General features: G+C 47.2%; 1 protein-coding gene across 18 annotated transcripts in view; it reads right to left on the bottom strand.

Annotated features, from left to right (window-relative positions):
- Positions 1-20,000, bottom strand: part of LOC135514899 (CUGBP Elav-like family member 2) — a 226,090-nt gene that overhangs the window by 65,054 nt on the left and 141,036 nt on the right. For all 18 annotated transcript variants that reach the window (XM_064938606.1, XM_064938608.1, XM_064938593.1 and 15 more), the window contains one exon: positions 3,135-3,217. In XM_064938606.1, the coding sequence (XP_064794678.1) occupies positions 3,135-3,217 (83 nt within the window). The remainder of the gene's footprint in view (positions 1-3,134; positions 3,218-20,000) is intronic.

Here is a 20,000-nt window from a genome sequence, read left to right as displayed (position 1 = left end):
GAGTAATTGTGTTTGTTTGTGCTTGTATAAAGAGTAACTGCTTTAGTGTGTATGTAATGAGTCACTACCTTGCTTGTAGTGTGTGCGCATGCGGATGTGTTTATGTGTGTGTAGTGTGACTACTTGTGTGTGTGTTGAGGTCCAGACTGCGGATGGCTGTACAGCAGGGGAGGGTATTATGTTCTTAAATATCTGCAGAAGGAGCTACGGCATGTTTTCAGTCGATAGATGTTTTGGGGCCAGTTTAAAGCACAGCTCAGTAGTGACATTAGAGGCTCTGAGAGAAGCGGTCCCCCCCCAGCTACGTACCCCCCACCCACAGTCCCCAGAGCTTCATGAGCTGTTCATTAGAAAATGCATGTGTGTGTGTGTGTGTGTGTGTGTGTGTGTGTGTGTGTGTGTGTGTGTGTGTGTGTGTGTGTGTGTGTGTATGTGTGTGCCAGAGTGTGTGGGAATCGCTTAGGCATACGTCCAGTCCCTGTTCTGACCTGCGCAGGTTTCATTAAGATCTCCATTAACACATCATAGCAGAAGCACACACACCCACACACACACACACACACACACACACACACACACACACACACACACACACACACACACACACACACACACACACACACACACACACACACACACACACACACACACACACACACACACACACACACACACACACACACACACACACACGTCTCCACCCAGCACTTTCAGTCTGCTGCCAAAGCTGAAGGCTTAGAGAGAGAGGGGGAAGAGGGGGGAGAGGGGCGAGTGAGAGAAAGACGGACAGGCAGGGAGTTGGCAGAGGAGAGAGGCTGCTTTTCTAAAGTGTGTCACTCCAATATGTGGCTGGCAGGAACCTGTGCTCTCAGTCTAGCCCATTGTTTTTCTGAACACTGTGTTGGAGATGGGGGAGTATATGAGTACAGGGCTGTATAGGACATCCACGTTTACACTCACTACCACATTCTCTCCAGACTCTTCACACTCATCGCCCTACTCAAACATGGCAGCCATTCAACTGTTCCTGTGTGTGCCCTAAATCAATATGGCCACCGTTCAGCTTGGCCAGCCGCTCTCGTCCAATATGGCCGCCGTCCAACTGCTGTGATTGTGATTGGATCTCACCCTGTCAGGGCCTACAGTTTAGAGCGCAAGAATGAACGAGGGAGAGACAGAGAGCCAATATAAACATTGTTCTACTGCCTTTTACAAGAGAGGGAGAGACAGAGAGCTAATGAGCACCTATTGTTTTTTAGCTGAACTTGTTTGTTGCCTTGCCCTAAAGCGAACTGTGCTCTCCCTCTCTCCTTTCCTCATCACTCCATCCTCTTCTTAGCTCAGCTCTCTGTCCACCGCTCTACCTCCACTCAACGTTAAAGCATTTGTGGGCCCTCCCACGACATCCCTCCAGCTCTCCCTCCCTCCTCCCAGAGGAAGGTCAGTCAGTACTTTAATAAAGTCCATCAGATTTAAACATATCCGCAGTGCTGCATTGCCGGTGAGAACTCAGAGGAGGCCATTTTAAATGAGTTAATCATCACCTCCCAAAACCACTCAAATGGATGTGATTATGCTGCTATTGATCCAGCCCTGTGTGTGTTCGTTTTAGAGTGTTTTAGAGTGAATATTATGAATAAATGACTAAACAATATCCTAATTTTTAATAGAACTGTAACTAAGTAAACCTATACTCTGTTTTATTGTATCTGATTAACAATATGAGTTCATAAGAAGGGATTATGTGGCATGGACAAGGAGTAATTAAACATAATGAACACCATTCCTACTAGTCTGGGGGGGATGGGTTCTGGGTTAAGTAAGCAGATAGGTTAACGACCCTATGGTTGAACCGACGAAACTTAGCTCTGGGGTGTTTTAGATAAGGCTGTGAGTGCATTTCTAGGTTTTCTGTTAACTAGAACTGTCAGCTAAGTGGTGATCCATAGTGGTGAGGAGTCAAGAGTTAATTCAGTTATGTTGTGTGTCCTGTGTGTGTGTTAGTGAGTTGGAATGAACTTTTGAACTTGCTTTATTCTCGGTCGGGAGGAGGTGATTCATTCTAGAAGCAATGAAATGACGTCATATTTTGTATATAAACTGTTGTTCGTGGTAACATGGTAGCGCGCTCCGAGAATAAATACTATTATCTATTATTGATAAGACTGGTCTCCGTCTATTTTATGCAAACAAGAATCTTACAAATTCTCATAAAATAGATTTAAGTGAATTCAATTAATGAAAACATATTGGAATAATGAAATGACGTTAACAGTTACATGCCTGGGGAGGGACAGAGGGAGGATGAGTTGGCAGAGGGACAGAGGAAATTAGGGAGGGCGGTAATTTCACATTCCCTAATCCCTCAAATGTTTAGAACACATGACGTATCATATCCATCCTCCGCCCTCATATCCGTCCTCATATCCATCCTCCGCCCTCATATCCGTCCTCATATCCACCCTCCGCCCTCATATCCGTCCTCATATCCATCCTCCACCCTCATATCCACCCTCCGCCCTCATATCCACCCTCATATCTACCCTCTCTAACCCAATAGTTCCATCCACAAACCAACAGAGGAAATACAGTGTACAGACTTCCCTTCCCTCTTATCAAAAGGCTTCAATAGCCTCAGAACAGCCAAGGCTACAGCCTGCCAACACCCCAAGCAGGAGTAACCGTGGCCCAGGGGCCTGTTAAACCCAGAGGAGCAGCTAGAGACTTCCAGAACCTGGGAGGGGAGGCGAGACAAAATCCTATTGCTCATCTATCACTCCACTGTGCTTAATATACACACAGGGACAGAGGACAGCAGCAGGAGTCTGGTATAGGAAAGGCCCCTACAGCACACACACACACAGCAATATATTCACACGCAGAATATATAATGTAGTCATACACAAATAAGCTTCTAAATGCAGTTAGTGACACAGTAAAGGCCTACACACACACACACACACACACACACACACACACACACACACACACACACACACACACACACACACACACACAATACAGACAGCCACAGTGTGTGACGTGACAGTAATGGGAGATATGCCCTGGTAATCACTGACACTGCGTGACAGCAGGGCAGCGTGGGCCGAGGAGAAACGAGAACACACACTCACCCCTGTTAAGGTCTTTATGTTATGCAGTGCATTCTGGGCTTCAAGGGCAGCTTTCCGTGTGTAAAACGTGACAAAACAGCACCCTGGGAGAAGAGAGGGGGAGAGACAGAAAGAGAGAACATGTTAAGTAACCAAAAAAGTGTTCTTAATTAATTTATATAGGTTTTACGTCACCTGCAAGTAGGCTAAGGAGAAACCAGCTTAGCATTTAAATGCAGAAAACATTCACGATTTTAAAACAATTCACTATTCATGACTTGAGTAACATTACTTCAGAATGACAGAGACACATCAAAGATAGAGAGAAGGGGTCGAAAGGTGGAGAAACAGGAGCCAGAGAGAGAACGACAGAGAAAGGAAGGAGAGAGAGAGAGAGAGAGAGAGAGAGAGAGAGAGAGAGAGAGAGAAGAAGGAAGGAAAGTCATTATACATGAAATAGTCATCTCCAGTGTAGGTAGCAGACAGTCCAGCTGTAGACCATTAAGCCACAGTCAGCAGTATAAGGAGCAGAGGAACTGCTGAGTCATGTAGAATCACTGCTTCACACACATTGACAGTGTTCAATTCCTCATTTTCGGAGACATGTGTGAATGACTAGTCCTGCTGTCCATCCATCTCACTTCCGTTATGTTGCACAGGTACCATGTATTTTTAACCCTACACCCTCTGAGAGGAATTGGTAGTATGCATTGGAGCTTGCCTTGCAGAGCGGTTGATGATTGCATTCCATTGGAAAAGGTGGCTTTAAAATGACCAGCATTTTCATATGGTGTTGTCTGTGTTTGAGATGGTTAAGGTCTTGGCCTAGCATGAAGGGAGTGCACTGTGATTTCCATAGAGCAGGGCTTGTGTATGGGCAGGTTTGAGCTTAGTGTAACAGTAGTAGTCTATATTACAATTACCATAGCGTATAGCCTGTGTATGGGAGGGGTTAGCCTAGCATTAGCTGTGTGTTGTGATGCCCATGGTGTGGGGCCTGTGTATGGGAGGGGTTAGCCTAGCATTAGCTGTGTGTTGTGATGCCCATGGTGTGGGGCCTGTGTATGGGAGGGGTTAGCCTAGCATTAGCTGTGTGTTGTGATGCCCATGGTGTGGGGCCTGTGTATGGGAGGGGTTAGCCTAGCATTAGATGTGTGTTGTGATGCCCATGGTGTGGGGCCTGTGTATGGGAGGGGTTAGCCTAGCATTAGCTGTGTGTTGTGATGCCCATGGTGTGGGGCCTGTGTATGGACAGGTTTGAGCTTCGTATTAGCACTGTTGCCATTCCCATAGTGTAGAGGCTGTATGGAAGGGTTAGCCCAGAGTCTGGCAATATATGTGTATTGTGGTTCCCAAAGCACACAGCCTATTTAGCTCTTATTGTGTTATCATAGGTATGGGGGTTAGCGTGTTAGTGGTGTGTATTGTGAATCCCTAGCATTAGTGTTGTATCAGTGTTTAGCATTAAGGTCTTAGCCTAGCGTAGGCCTATTGTGATCCCCATAGGGTAGGTCCTGTGTATGGGATGGTAAGTGTAGCAGTAGTGGTGTGTATTGTGATTCTCAAAACACATGCACAAAACTAGCAGTAGTGTACTCAATGCTGTGTTCGAGACCACCTAAAGCCAGATCGATTTAAGACCGAGACCGGTGGAGGTGCGAGACTGAGTCAAGACCGAGTCAAGACCGAGAGCGAGGAGGGGCGAGACCGAGTCAAGACCGAGAGCGGAGGAGGGGTGAGGCCGAGTAAAGACCGAGACCGGAGGAGGGGCGAGTCCGAGTCAAGACCGAGACCGGAGGAGGGGCGAGACCGAGAGTCAAGACCGAGACCGGAGGAGGGGCGAGACTGAGTCAAGACCGAGAGCGGAGGAGGGGCGAGACTGAGTCAAGACCGAGAGCGGAGGAGGGGCGAGACCGAGTCAAGACCGAGACCGGGAGGGTGATGAGGGGTCTGAGACAGAGTCAAGACCGAGACCAGAAAAATGCGAGTCAAATTAAAGACCATGATTGTAATTTTGTCAAATCACCACCATAATAAGATTTCAAAATGTCCAGTATTTCTGTGTTCATATTTCCGAAAAATAAAGATTCTTTAGACATTCAAAAAAGTGAAGAAATGCATGCTGAGGAAAATAGAGCCATTCTACAAATTAGTACTAACCCAAATACAGTGGGGAACAATGGGCCTTCAAAGAAGGGATAAGGATTTATCAAATAATGTTTATAATAATAATGATGCTCTGATTTAATCTCGTCAATTTTTGTTGGTAATGGAAGGGTTAATACTGAGGGTTAACACCAATTAGGATTTTTCTTTGCTGTCTCTGGGGAGATACATCTAGCTAGCTAAGTCAGCCATTGGCTATGCCATCAGAAGCTAGATAAAGGCATATACCATTCAACTGTATTAGGGCAAAATTTGTGTGGAGTGACAGTGGAATCAACCAATCACATTTTGACTTAATGGGTGGGACCATTTTTACAAAAACGTCTGCCTTCTTGAAGGCCAGCAGGTGTTAACAAAGAGGATGTTGTTGCGAATGTGTTAGTTTTCTCTCTTTCCAAGAATAATGAGCATCATCTGCTGAGTGGAACTGTATTTTTTTATTAAAGCGCGTTTGTGGTGTTAGCCATCTCTTTGAAAATAACTTGGGTGTGTGAAACATTGTTGCATTTAAAGTGGAACTGACAGCATTTTAGCAACATGAAATCTTATTAAAATCTGTTCATATACACCACCAGGAAGAATGACACTTTTTAAAACATTTTCTGACAAGTGACCACTTAGATATGGTCATATTCATAGATTCATAGAATGTTTGGTTATTACGTACAGTAAGGCATTTGTGAAAAGTCTATAGCAATATAGAGTGGGAAAGTGACCGTGAGTTTGGACAATTAATAGACTCTGCAGTAAATAAAACCAAATAAAAACATCTGTCTTGTCCAGGACCGGAGTCAACACAGGCCGGTGCACCATAGCCAATCAGAGCTGCAGTAGGCCTTTATACCAGCAAGCCATTTGTCACAGTGTTTACAGTCAGTAGGACCGTCCATCATTCACACTGAAATGGACTGTGTGTTTACAGTCTGTGGGACTTTCCATCATTCACACTGAACTGGACTGTGTGTTTACAGGCAGTAGGACCTTCCATCATTCACACTGAACTGGACTGTGTGTTTACAGTCTGTGGGACCTTCCATCATTCACACTGAACTGGACTGTGTGTTTACAGTCTGTGGGACCTTCCATCATTCACACTGAACTGGACTGTGTGTTTACAGTCTGTGGGACCTTCCATCATTCACACTGAACTGGACTGTGTGTTTACAGTCTGTAGCAACAGCGTGACTTTAGATCATTAGAACGCATTCACCAAATGCCACAAAATACACCTGAATGGATTTCTGCAAATATGTAAATACCATAGGAGTCCTGTTACATTTGGGGACTTTACAGTCCTATTGAGCAAACAAGTATGAAACGGTAGGCTCTCTCTCCCCCAGTTATGCACATCAACAACTAATACTAGCCAGAGCAAGATATGCTAAAATCTAACGAAGGAATATTAGATAAACCCTCTCAAACCTTTTCAGCTAGTTGGCCGTCAAAATTGCACTGAAAAACGATGGGGAATTGTAGCCTCCACGTTCTTCTGCAGCTTGCCTACCAATGCATGCTTGTCCCAATCAAGCACCCAAGCTAACTGGCTAAAGTTACCTAGTTTTCTACTTCCAGACACAAATGAGACAACATCTCACTCTGACCATTTTACTCACCTTGACTAGCTGTAATTTTTTCCCTACTTTTACTGACACCAGTCATATTCAGCGAGTGTTGGCCTTTCGTAAATTCATCAGTTGTTCTGCACTATGACACACTCAGATGAGAAGGCTCTGAAATCAGAGTAGATGTTTTTATTTATCCTCTAAGCAAGTCAGTTAAGAACAAATTCTTATTTACAATGACGGCCTACACCAGCCAAACACGGACGACACTGGGCCAATTGTGCGCCACCCTACGGGACTCCCAATCACAGCCAGTTGTGATACTGTCTGGTTTCAAACCAGGTTGTCTGTATTGATGCCTCTAGCATGGAGATGCAGTGTCTTAGAGCACTGGCCCACTTGGGAGCCCAGATAGCCAGAGGGAATTTGCGAAAGCAAGATATATGCTAACTAGGGTTGTTCTTGCGAGCTTACCAAATGACACCTGCATCTCTAGCTGTGTACAGCCACTGAAAAACGATATGAGGGGAAAAAGTGAGTTGCTCACCCACTCCTCTAATGGGATGTCATGACATCCTCCTAGCAGCTAGCTTGCTATCTATCCAGCTAACGTTAGGCTCTGTGTTTTTAGCTTGCTACAGAAATAGATATTCTAGCCTACTAGCCACGTTATAACCGACCTGTGATCATTGCCCTTGCTTGTTTGATTGTATTTACATTCCCATCCTTAGTTACATTCGTCCATTTTTTGTCCAGAATATTGAGTCATTGAAACTGAAATCCCAAATGGAGGCAGTAAACAACGTACCAAGCCAGCTTTGATTACAACCTGACAGCAATATGTTTTGGACAACCATGAAATGTATTGGTGAATTATATTAACCATGCATTGAACTGCATCCATCTATTCTGCCAACAATGCCTTACTCTATGTCATGGAACGTTGATTCCAATATACCTATTTTTAAAACTGCTTATAACGAGGGTTTTGTAGCATAAACTGGGAATTTGATATTTTTGACTGATATTATGATTTTCTGCTCGTTTCATATCTGCAAAGTAGTTACAACTCTGTCAGTTCCACTTTAAACTTTAGGTCCCTGGTTACTTTGTGTGCTAAACGTGAAATGTTTTTTTGCATTGGGAAGTAATAGTCAATTGGGAAATGCTTCATGTTTTGTTTTTGTATTTTTATGAATGGGACCTACTGGTTTATGGACTGCTTATCCTTTAACATTGCTATGTTTGACTGCTGTCTTTCCATCGGCCCTATGCAGTGGTGTAGTGGTTTCTGGAGAAGTGGGAAAACAAATAGTTCTCAAACGGCCAGCCCAGCTGTAACGGCTTGTTGGAAGGAGTGGAGGACCAAGGTGCAGCGTGGTACGTGTTCATCTTTATTATTTGAACTGAACACTGATTAACAAAAATAACAAAGAGAATGAACGAAAACCGAAACAGTTCTGTCTGGTGCAGAAAGACACAAAACAGAAAACAACTACCCAAAAAAAACACGTGGGGAAAAAGCTACCGAAGTATGATTCTCAATCAGAGACAACAATAGACAGCTGCCTCTGATGTAGAACCACACCCAGCCAAACAACAAATAAATACAAAACATAGAAAATGAACATAGAATGCCCACCCTAGTCACACCAGCAAAGGAAAGGCATCCCTTTTCCCTCTGTTTTTCATGAGTTTTCCTACAGATTTTAACTCTCAAAATCAAAACATGTTTAAATAGAAAAATGTACTAAAATGTGATTTTCTAAGTCCACAACAATGCTTAAACTACATCAATCTGATTGGGTGGGCCTGTCAGGGCCTGGCTCCACATTGGGTGGGCCTCTGTCCACCCAGGCCCATCCATGTCTATGCCCCTGATGCAAACAGCGCATGTTGACAATGTGCATCACAAATAGCCTACTAACCAACACTTCAGACATAACTTTTTCAATACCTGGTTTACATACCCATTGTTGCCTTAGTTAGCATTTACTGGTAGATATCATAAGTTGAAATGTCTTACCTACCCTACCTGCTACCGATGTCATTCTTATGTGAGCTGCTCCATGCCAAAACACGTTGAGCTGCACACTTCCTGCCTGCACATGCTACTCCTCTGAAACTATTCTATGTGCACGGCACACAAGAATACTGTATATATCACGTGCTTAGCGATTGTGAGGGCTACTTTGTTTCATGATTTCTCTATTGTACTACGTAATTGATAAGTCGTATACCTCCACTACACTGCTAGGATACGCATCAGTAGGGATTAAGAAGTCAGAATACGCAATGCCCACTGAAGAAAGTGTGAGTACAGTTTATACCCGCGTATAGCCCACCCTACACCACTGGCCCTTTGTGTTTTATAAAAAGTCCACCCTCCTACATGAGTGTACTAATATTACAGTTGCTGTCCTTTCAGAAACACCAACCTGTCACACACTGAAGACCTATTGGTTCACCACTGTCACACACTGAAGACCTATAGGTTTACCACTGTCACACACTGAAGACCTATAGGTTCACCACTGTCACAAACTGAAGACCTATAGGTTCACCACTGTCACACACTGAAGACCTATAGGTTCACCACTGTACTAATCTGTCACACACTGAAGACCTATAGGTTCACCACTGTACTAATCTGTCACATACTGAAGACCTATAGGTTCACCACTGTACTAACCTGTTACACACTGAAGACCTATAGGTTCACCACTGTACTAACCTGTCACACACTGAAGACCTATCGGTTCACCACTGTACTAACCTGTCACACACTGAAGACCTATAGGTTCACCACTGTACTAACCTGTTACACACACTGAAGACCTATAGGTTCAACACTGTCACACACACTGAAGACCTATAGGTTCACCACTGTACTAATCTGTCACACACTGAAGACCTATAGGTTCACCACTGTACTAACCTGTCACACACTGAAGACCTATAGGTTCACCACTGTACTAACCTGTTACACACACTGAAGACCTATAGGTTCACCACTGTCACACACACTGAAGACCTATAGGTTCACCACTGTACTAATCTGTCACACACTGAAGACCTATAGGTTCACCACTGTCACACACATTGAAGATCTATAGGTTCAACACTGTACTAACATGTCACACACTGAAGACCTATAGGTTCACCACTGTCACATACTGAAGACCTATAGGTTCACCACTGTACTAACCTGTCACACTGAAGACCTATAGGTTCACCACTGTCACATACTGAAGACCTATAGGTTCACCACTGTACTAACCTGTCACACACTGAAGAACTATTGGTTCACCACTGTCACACACTGAAGAGCTATAGGTTCACCACTGTCACACACTGAAGACCTATAGGTTCACCACTGTACTAACCTGTCACACACTGAAGACCTATAGGTTCACCACTGTCACACACTGAAGACCTATTGGTTCACCACTGTCACACACTGAAGAGCTATAGGTTCACCACTGTCACACACTGAAGACCTATAGGTTCACCACTGTACTAACCTGTCACACACTGAAGAACTATAGGTTCACCACTGTACTAACCTGTCACACACTGAAGACCTATAGGTTCACCACTGTCACACACTGAAGACCTATTGGTTCACCACTGTCACACACTGAAGAGCTATAGGTTCACCACTGTCACATACTGAAGACCTATAGGTTCACCACTGTACTAACCTGTCACACACTGAAGAACTATTGGTTCACCACTGTCACACACTGAAGAGCTATAGGTTCACCACTGTCACACACTGAAGACCTATAGGTTCACCACTGTACTAACCTGTCACACACTGAAGACCTATAGGTTCACCACTGTCACACACTGAAGACCTATTGGTTCACCACTGTCACACACTGAAGACCTATAGGTTCACCACTGTCACACACTGAAGACCTATTGGTTCACCACTGTCACACACTGAAGACCTATATGTTCACCACTGTCACATACTGAAGACCTATAGGTTCACCACTGTCACATACTGAAGACCTATAGGTTCACCACTGTACTAACCTGTATCACACTGAAGACCTATAGGTTCACCACTGTACTAACCTGTCACACACTGAAGACCTATAGGTTCACCACTGTACTAACCTGTCACACACTGAAGACCTATTGGTTCACCACTGTACTAACCTGTCACACACTGAAGACCTATAGGTTCACCACTGTACTAACCTGTCACACACTGAAGACCTATTGGTTCACCACTGTACTAACCTGTCACACACTGAAGACCTATTGGTTCACCACTGTACTAACCTATTACACACTCAAGACCTATTGGTTCACCACTGTACTAACCTGTCACACACTGAAGTCCTATAGGTTCACCACTGTCACACACTGAAGATCTATAGGTTCACCACTGTACTAACCTGTTACACACTGAAGACCTATAGGTTCACCACTGTACTAACCTGTCACACACTGAAGACCTATCGGTTCACCACTGTACTAACCTGTTACACACTGAAGATCTATAGGTTCACCACTGTACTAACCTGTTACACACACTGAAGACCTATAGGTTCACCACTGTTACACACACTGAAGACCTATAGGTTCACCATTGTACGAATCTGTCACACACTGAAGACCTATCGGTTCACCACTGTACTAACCTGTCACATACTGAAGACCTATAGGTTCACCACTGTACTAACCTGTCACACACTGAAGACCTATAGGTTCACCACTGTTACACATATTGAAGATCTATAGGTTCACCACTGTACTAACCTGTCACACACTGAAGACCTATAGGTTCACCACTGTCACACAGTGAAGACCTATAGGTTCACCACTGTACTAACCTGTCAACACCTATAGGTTCACCACTGTACTAACCTGTCACACACTGAAGACCTATAGGTTCACCACTGTACTAACCTGTCACACACTGAAGACCTATAGGTTCAACACTGTACTAACCTGTCACACACTGAAGACCTATAGGTTCACACTGTACTAACCTGTCACACAAGACCTGAAGACCTATAGGTTCACCACTGTACTAACCTGTTACACACTGAAGACCTATAGGTTCACCACTGTACTAACCTGTCACACACTGAAGACCTATAGGTTCACCACTGTACTAACCTGTCACACACTGAAGACCTATAGGTTCAACACTGTACTAACCTGTCACACACTGAAGACCTATAGGTTCAACACTGTACTAACCTGTCAAACACTGAAGACCTATAGGTTCACCACTGTACTAAACTGTCACACACTGAAGACCTATAGGTTCACCACTGTAGAAACATGTATATAATAGATATAAAGACTCTCTTAATGTTTCCAGAAAGGAGTGTATATATTTGGCCTGGTGAAGTGGTTTTATGTGCTGACTCCGAAACAATTACTAGTCCTTTCTGTCGGAGACAGATTCCAGACAGAGTACAAATGTATCCAAGACTGAGACACTCAATATCTGGTCTGGAGACCAGTCTGGAGTACTACAACACGGAGTGTACTGTGAATAGCCTCTCTCTCAACATTTATATGAAGGCCAACAAGGTATAGAATACACCACACACACTACAGTAGACATACACACGCATTCACCAAACACACAGAGGTGAAAGAAAATATACACACACACATGCGCAAAACACAGAGAGAGGGGAGGGGGGAGTAGAGAGCAGCCAGTGAGAGGAATAGAGATTAGGAGAGAGAGGGGAGGGGGGAGTAGAGAGCAGCCAGTGAGAGGAATAGAGATTAGGAGAGAGAGGGGAGGGGGGAGTAGAGAGCAGCCAGTGAGAGGAATAGAGATTAGGAGAGAGGGAGAGCAGCCAGTGAGAAGAATAGAGATTAGGAGAGAGAGGGGAGGGAGAGGAATAGAGATTAGGCCAGTGAGAGGAATAGAGATTAGGAGAGAGGGGGGGGAGTAGAGAGCAGCCAGTGAGAAGAATAGAGATTAGGAGAGAGAGGGGAGGGGGGAGTAGAGAGCAGCCAGTGAGAGGAATAGAGATTAGGAGAGAGAGGGGAGGGGGGAGTAGAGAGCAGCCAGTGAGAGGAATAGAGATTAGGAGAGAGGGGGGGAGTAGAGAGCAGCCAGTGAGAAGAATAGAGATTAGGAGAGAGAGGGGAGGGGGGAGTAGAGAGCAGCCAGTGAGAGGAATAGAGATTAGGAGAGAGAGGGGAGGGGGGAGTAGAGAGCAGCCAGTGAGAGGAATAGAGATTAGGAGAGAGACAGTGTTCATAAATGCTTTATATCTACTGAAGGAGCCTTTTGACTGCACAACAAACCTGTGCCCTTCTCATACTGTCAATAACAACATCCACAACCACAGGTCCACACCATCATCGTAGACAGAGAGAGAGGAGGGGGGAGAGGAAAAATAACAGAGGACTGGCATGGAGGTTCGGGGGAGGTTCGGGGGGGGGTTCCGGATGGAGGGAGGGAGGGGGTGAAAAAGAGCGGAAAGATTTCATCAGATTGCAGATTGAGTGCTGCAAACGAGGAACAGAATGTTAGCATGGTTTATTAACAGGGAGGGGATAGAGGAGACAGAGCAATAGAGATGGAGAGGAATGAACAGCACTAATCTGGTCGTGCAGAGCTAGATGGAGGAGATGAATGTGAGGGAGGGGAGTTAGAGGGCTCCAGCACCCAGGAAGAAACCCTTCACCCCCAGCCTCTGACCCACGTTAATTAACTCTGCTGCTGCAATTACTGACCACACCACCCTCTGGTTAGAGTGACTACACGGGAGAACACTGTACACTGTGTGTGTGTGTGTGTGTGTGTGTGTGTGTGTGTGTGTGTGTGTGTGTGTGTGTGTGTGTGTGTGTGTGTGTGTGTGTGTGTGTGTGTGTGTGTGTGTGTGTGTGTGTGTGTGAGAGAGAGAAATAGATCATACTCAATAAAGCAGGAGAGGAGTGGATTGATAGAGTGGGAAGAGAGTGAGAGACGGGGGTTGGGGGGTACATTCAGCCATAGTGGCCTGTGTTGAAGAGAGTGAGAGACGGGGGTTGGGGGGTACATTCAGCCATAGTGGCCTGTGTTGAAGAGAGTGAGAGACGGGGGTTGGGAGGTACAACCATAGTGGCCTGTGTTGAAGAGAGCGAGAGACGGGGGTTGGGAGGTACATTCAGCCATAGTGGCCTGTGTTGAAGAGAGTGAGAGACGGGGGTTGGGGGGTACAACCATAGCGGCCTGTGTTGAAGAGAGCGAGAGACGGGGGTTGGGAGGTACATTCAGCCATAGCGGCCTGTGTTGAAGAGAGCGAGAGACGGGGGTTGGGGGGTACAACCATAGCGGCCTGTGTTGAAGAGAGTGAGAGACGGGGGTTGGGGGGTACAACCATAGTGGCCTGTGTTGAAGAGAGCGAGAGACGGGGGTTGGGGGGTACATTCAGCCATAGTGGCCTGTGTTGAAGAGAGTGAGAGACGGGGGTTGGGGGGTACAACCATAGTGGCCTGTGTTGAAGAGAGTGAGAGACGGGGGTTGGGAGGTACAACCATAGTGGCCTGTGTTGAAGAGAGCGAGAGACGGGGTTGGGAGGTACAACCATAGTGGCCTGTGTTGAAGAGAGTGAGAGACGGGGGTTGGGGGGTACATTCAGCCATAGCGGCCTGTGTTGAAGAGAGTGAGAGACGGGGGTTGGGAGGTACATTCAGCCATAGTGGCCTGTGTTGAAGAGAGCGAGAGACGGGGTTGGGAGGTACAACCATAGCGGCCTGTGTTGAAGAGAGTGAGAGACGGGGGTTGGGAGGTACAATCATAGTGGCCTGTGTTGAAGAGAGCGAGAGACGGGGGTTGGGGGGTACAACCATAGTGGCCTGTGTTGAAGAGAGCGAGAGACGGGGGTTGGGGGTACAACCATAGTGGCCTGTGTTGAAGAGAGTGAGAGACAGGGGTTGGGAGGTACAACCATAGTGGCCTGTGTTGAAGAGAGCGAGAGACGGGGGTTGGGAGGTACATTCAGCCATAGTGGCCTGTGTTGAAGAGAGCGAGAGACGGGGTTGGGAGGTACAACCATAGTGGCCTGTGTTGAAGAGAGTGAGAGACGGGGGTTGGGAGGTACAACCATAGCGGCCTGTGTTGAAGAGAGCGAGAGACGGGGGTTGGGAGGTACAATCAGCCATAGCGGCCTGTGTTGAAGAGAGCGAGAGACGGGGGTTGGGAGGTACATTCAGCCATAGTGGCCTGTGTTGAAGAGAGTGAGAGACGGGGGTTGGGAGGTACATTCAGCCATAGTGGCCTGTGTTGAAGAGAGTGAGAGACGGGGTTGGGGGTACAACCATAGTGGCCTGTGTTGAAGAGAGTGAGAGACGGGGGTTGGGAGGTACATTCAGCCATAGTGGCCTGTGTTGAAGAGAGAGAGAGACGGGGTTGGGGGGTACAACCATAGTGGCCTGTGTTGAAGAGAGTGAGAGACGGGGGTTGGGAGGTACAACCATAGTGGCCTGTGTTGAAGAGAGTGAGAGACGGGGGTTGGGGGGTACATTCAGCCATAGTGGCCTGTGTTGAAGATAGTGAGAGACGGGGGTTGGGGGGTACAACCATAGCGGCCTGTGTTGAAGAGAGTGAGAGACGGGGGTTGGGAGGTACAACCATAGTGGCCTGTGTTGAAGAGAGTGAGAGACGGGGGTTGGGGGTACATTCAGCCATAGCGGCCTGTGTTGAAGAGAGTGAGAGACGGGGGTTGGGAGGTACATTCAGCCATAGTGGCCTGTGTTGAAGAGAGCGAGAGACGGGGGTTGGGAGGTACAACCATAGCGGCCTGTGTTGAAGAGAGTGAGAGACGGGGGTTGGGAGGTACAACCATAGCGGCCTGTGTTGAAGAGAGCGAGAGACGGGGGTTGGGAGGTACATTCAGCCATAGTGGCCTGTGTTGAAGAGAGTGAGAGACGGGGGTTGGGGGGTACAACCATAGTGGCCTGTGTTGAAGAGAGTGAGAGACGGGGTTGGGAGGTACATTCAGCCATAGTGGCCTGTGTTGCAGAGAGCGAGAGACGGGGGTTGGGGGTACAACCATAGTGGCCTGTGTTGAAGAGAGTGAGAGACGGGGGTTGGGAGGTACAACCATAGTGGCCTGTGTTGAAGAGAGTGAGAGACGGGGGTTGGGGGGTACATTCAGCCATAGTGGCCTGTGTTGAAGAGAGTGAGAGACGGGGGTTGGGGGGTACATTCAGCCATGGTGGCCTGTGTTGAAGAGAGTGAGAGACGGGGGTTGGGGGTACAACCATAGCGGCCTGTGTTGAAGAGAGCGAGAGACGGGGGTTGGGAGGTACATTCAGCCATAGCGGCCTGTGTTGAAGAGAGCGAGAGACGGGGGTTGGGGGGACAACCATAGCGGCCTGTGTTGAAGAGAGTGAGAGACGGGGTTGGGGGGTACAACCATAGTGGCCTGTGTTGAAGAGAGCGAGAGACGGGGGTTGGGGGGTACATTCAGCCATAGTGGCCTGTGTTGAAGAGAGTGAGAGACGGGGGTTGGGGGTACAACCATAGTGGCCTGTGTTGAAGAGAGTGAGAGACGGGGGTTGGGAGGTACAACCATAGTGGCCTGTGTTGAAGAGAGCGAGAGACGGGGTTGGGAGGTACAACCATAGTGGCCTGTGTTGAAGAGAGTGAGAGACGGGGTTGGGGGGTACATTCAGCCATAGCGGCCTGTGTTGAAGAGAGTGAGAGACGGGGGTTGGGAGGTACATTCAGCCATAGTGGCCTGTGTTGAAGAGAGCGAAGACGGGGGTTGGGAGGGATACAACCATGGAGCGGCCTGTGTTGAAGAGAGTGAGAGACGGGGGTTGGGAGGTACAATCATAGTGGCCTGTGTTGAAGAGAGCGAGAGACGGGGGTTGGGGGTACAACCATAGTGGCCTGTGTTGAAGAGAGCGAGAGACGGGGGTTGGGGGTACAACCATAGTGGCCTGTGTTGAAGAGAGTGAGAGACAGGGGTTGGGAGGTACAACCATAGTGGCCTGTGTTGAAGAGAGCGAGAGACGGGGGTTGGGAGGTACATTCAGCCATAGTGGCCTGTGTTGAAGAGAGCGAGAGACGGGGTTGGGAGGTACAACCATAGTGGCCTGTGTTGAAGAGAGTGAGAGACGGGGGTTGGGAGGTACAACCATAGCGGCCTGTGTTGAAGAGAGCGAGAGACGGGGGTTGGGAGGCTACAATCAGCCATAGCGGCCTGTGTTGAAGAGAGCGAGAGACGGGGGTTGGGAGGTACATTCAGCCATAGTGGCCTGTGTTGAAGAGAGTGAGAGACGGGGGTTGGGAGGTACATTCAGCCATAGTGGCCTGTGTTGAAGAGAGTGAGAGACGGGGGTTGGGAGGTACAACCATAGTGGCCTGTGTTGAAGAGAGTGAGAGACGGGGGTTGGGAGGTACATTCAGCCATAGTGGCCTGTGTTGAAGAGAGCGAGAGACGGGGGTTGGGAGGTACAACCATAGTGGCCTGTGTTGAAGAGAGTGAGAGACGGGGGTTGGGAGGTACAACCATAGTGGCCTGTGTTGAAGAGAGCGAGAGACGGGGTTGGGGGGTACATTCAGCCATAGTGGCCTGTGTTGAAGAGAGTGAGAGACGGGGGTTGGGGGGTACAACCATAGCGGCCTGTGTTGAAGAGAGTGAGAGACGGGGGTTGGGAGGTACATTCAGCCATAGTGGCCTGTGTTGAAGAGAGTGAGAGACGGGGGTTGGGGGGTACAACCATAGTGGCCTGTGTTGAAGAGAGTGAGAGACGGGGGTTGGGAGGTACAACCATAGTGGCCTGTGTTGAATAGAGCGAGAGACGGGGGTTGGGAGGTACAACCATAGTGGCCTGTGTTGAAGAGAGTGAGAGATGGGGGTTGGGAGGTACAACCATAGTGGCCTGTGGATTGGATCTTTGTCTGGCAATTTCTCCTTATGTCCACTGTACCTTCAGACCAGATTAGGACACAAAGCACTTTACAAATCTACCACAACTAACTGTGGAGAAACGGCTCCAAATTAAATCCTCAAAAACACTGTTCCCTAGCTAACCCCAAACACACACAGAGTAGGCTTCCAACACTGCACATGCCAATACACCCCCCGCCCCCGGCCATTATAAAATCCACCTGCAGTCGCTCACTAATTGGACTTGGGTACACCGCTAACACAGCGAATGTCTTGTTATGGCAATCTAATTGGCTGTGCTGCTTTAGGAAAGAATGAAATAAATCAGTGTTCTGACTCCGGTCGGCCCGGTCTCTACTGAATCCATTAGAGGAGATAATTGTGTTGGGAGGCAAAGCGTTTGTCGAGCGTTACCTCAGCGTTGAGGGAGAATGCGGTTGAATTAGAATTGTAAAGGTGAATGTGTGTCATTGGAGAGCTGGATGCCCCTGGATACTACAGTGGGAAACCCCAGAGTGGATGTACATGGAGAGTGGTGATGGAGAATCAGATACTGTGAGCTATTATTATATTTCAGCGTGTGTGTTGCTGATATGAGGAGTCGTTCTTTTCAGACACCATGTCCAGAGAATTGTGCAGTATATACAACTTGCTAATGAAGACATTACACCCATTTTGTGTGTCCTCCATGAGGACAGGCGCGATCATTAAGATTAATGACATAGTATGTCCCCTGTCAACACACACACACACACACAAAATGTGCTGTACGCACCCGGCTAGACAACAGATGCAAACAAACCTGGGATGCAAACTGTTGTTGAGAGAGGAGGACTGTCTTTGTTTACCCCTCTGGCCCTCTCTCCACCCTCTCTCCTCCCTTTCTCATCCCCCTCTCACCCCCCCTCTCAGTGCTAAATCAAATTCTCTCTCGCTCTCTCCACTCATCTGTTTATTGACTCTTAACACATTAAAGCAACAGCATCCAAACTAAACTGTCCATACTGCACTGGCCAGCGTTCACGCAGACACACACAGCATCAGATCGTCCAGTCCAGACTCATCTCACCTAGCAGCTGCCCTTCCTGCAGAATAACCATTGAAAGACAACCAGACCACTCAGACGGGAAACACTGTCTACAAACTCACTGATGTCAAATGTATTCATTGTGCCATCTTTTACATGAAACATGGAGGAAAACATTTTCTAGAAGCATCAGTAACAGTATGTGTATGGAGGAATATGTGTATCAACTGGAAATGTGTATCTACCATCAATGAATTAGAGAAGAATGGAGAGAGAGAGAGAGAAGGAGAGAAAATAAAATAAAACTCCACTTCACAAATCCAAATTACTCTAGTAATAGTCAAGAGAGAAGGAGAGCTGTTGACCCGGTCTCTGGATCGCCAAGGGCGACAGAGCACACTCTCTCAACCATCTAACTGAGACCACTCTGAAAATATAGTCATTCATTTAAGCTAAACAGACCGGGGGGAAAGGGGCACATTTTCCTTGACACCAATGAAATGAGAATTGGCTCCAGTGCAACTGTGGAGCCGAGAGGGGCCATTGCGGCTCCACTGTGTGTGAGGGCTCTGACAAGGCCATGTCGCGCGAGAGAGTTCTTACGCAATGACGAGAAAACAACAGTGCCAAAAGCCTGGGAATATACAAGCCTAGACAGAGCTCTATCAAACAGTCAATTTCCTGTTCAATCCAATCCTCCATTTTACAGGCCAGAGAAAGAGAGAGAGCGAGAGATGGAGAGATTGTTGAGTGTTTACAGTCTCAAGGAAGAGAGGAGAGGCTGTTTTCCCTACTTAAAGTAAAGTGTCTATGAGTGACACTCTCCCACACTTTGACTCATCAACCAGAGAAATCAGAACGACTCAAGGGCTTAGCGACAGAGAAAGACAAAATGGAGGAAGAGAAGAGAGGCTGACGAGAGCAATGTTTTGGTCTCACAATGAGGAAGAGAAGTCATCCAGAGGTTAGGGACACAGACAGAGGAGGAGAAAGAGAGAGCGAGAGAGACACATAAGCATGAACACACTCAGACTCAAACACATAGCGCATGACAGTGAGTTGAGGCCGAATGATTTGATTTAGGTATGTCACTATCTCCCCTTGGCAGACTGCTGAATTGCTGTGTCAAGGCTTGTGGAAGCTTGTGACTCAGAAAGAGAGAGAGGGATGGAGAGAGAGATGAGGGAAGACAGAGAGCGAACAGAGAGATGCTGTGGGGAGGTGGAGGTGAGGGAAAACAGAGAGCGAACAGAGAGAT

This window comes from Oncorhynchus masou, chromosome 26 (genome assembly GCF_036934945.1).
Source record: "Oncorhynchus masou masou isolate Uvic2021 chromosome 26, UVic_Omas_1.1, whole genome shotgun sequence".
Taxonomy (NCBI): Eukaryota; Metazoa; Chordata; class Actinopteri; order Salmoniformes; family Salmonidae; genus Oncorhynchus; species Oncorhynchus masou.
The sequence above is the reverse complement of the archived record's forward strand: the minus strand, read 5'-3'. Positions and strand labels throughout refer to the sequence as shown.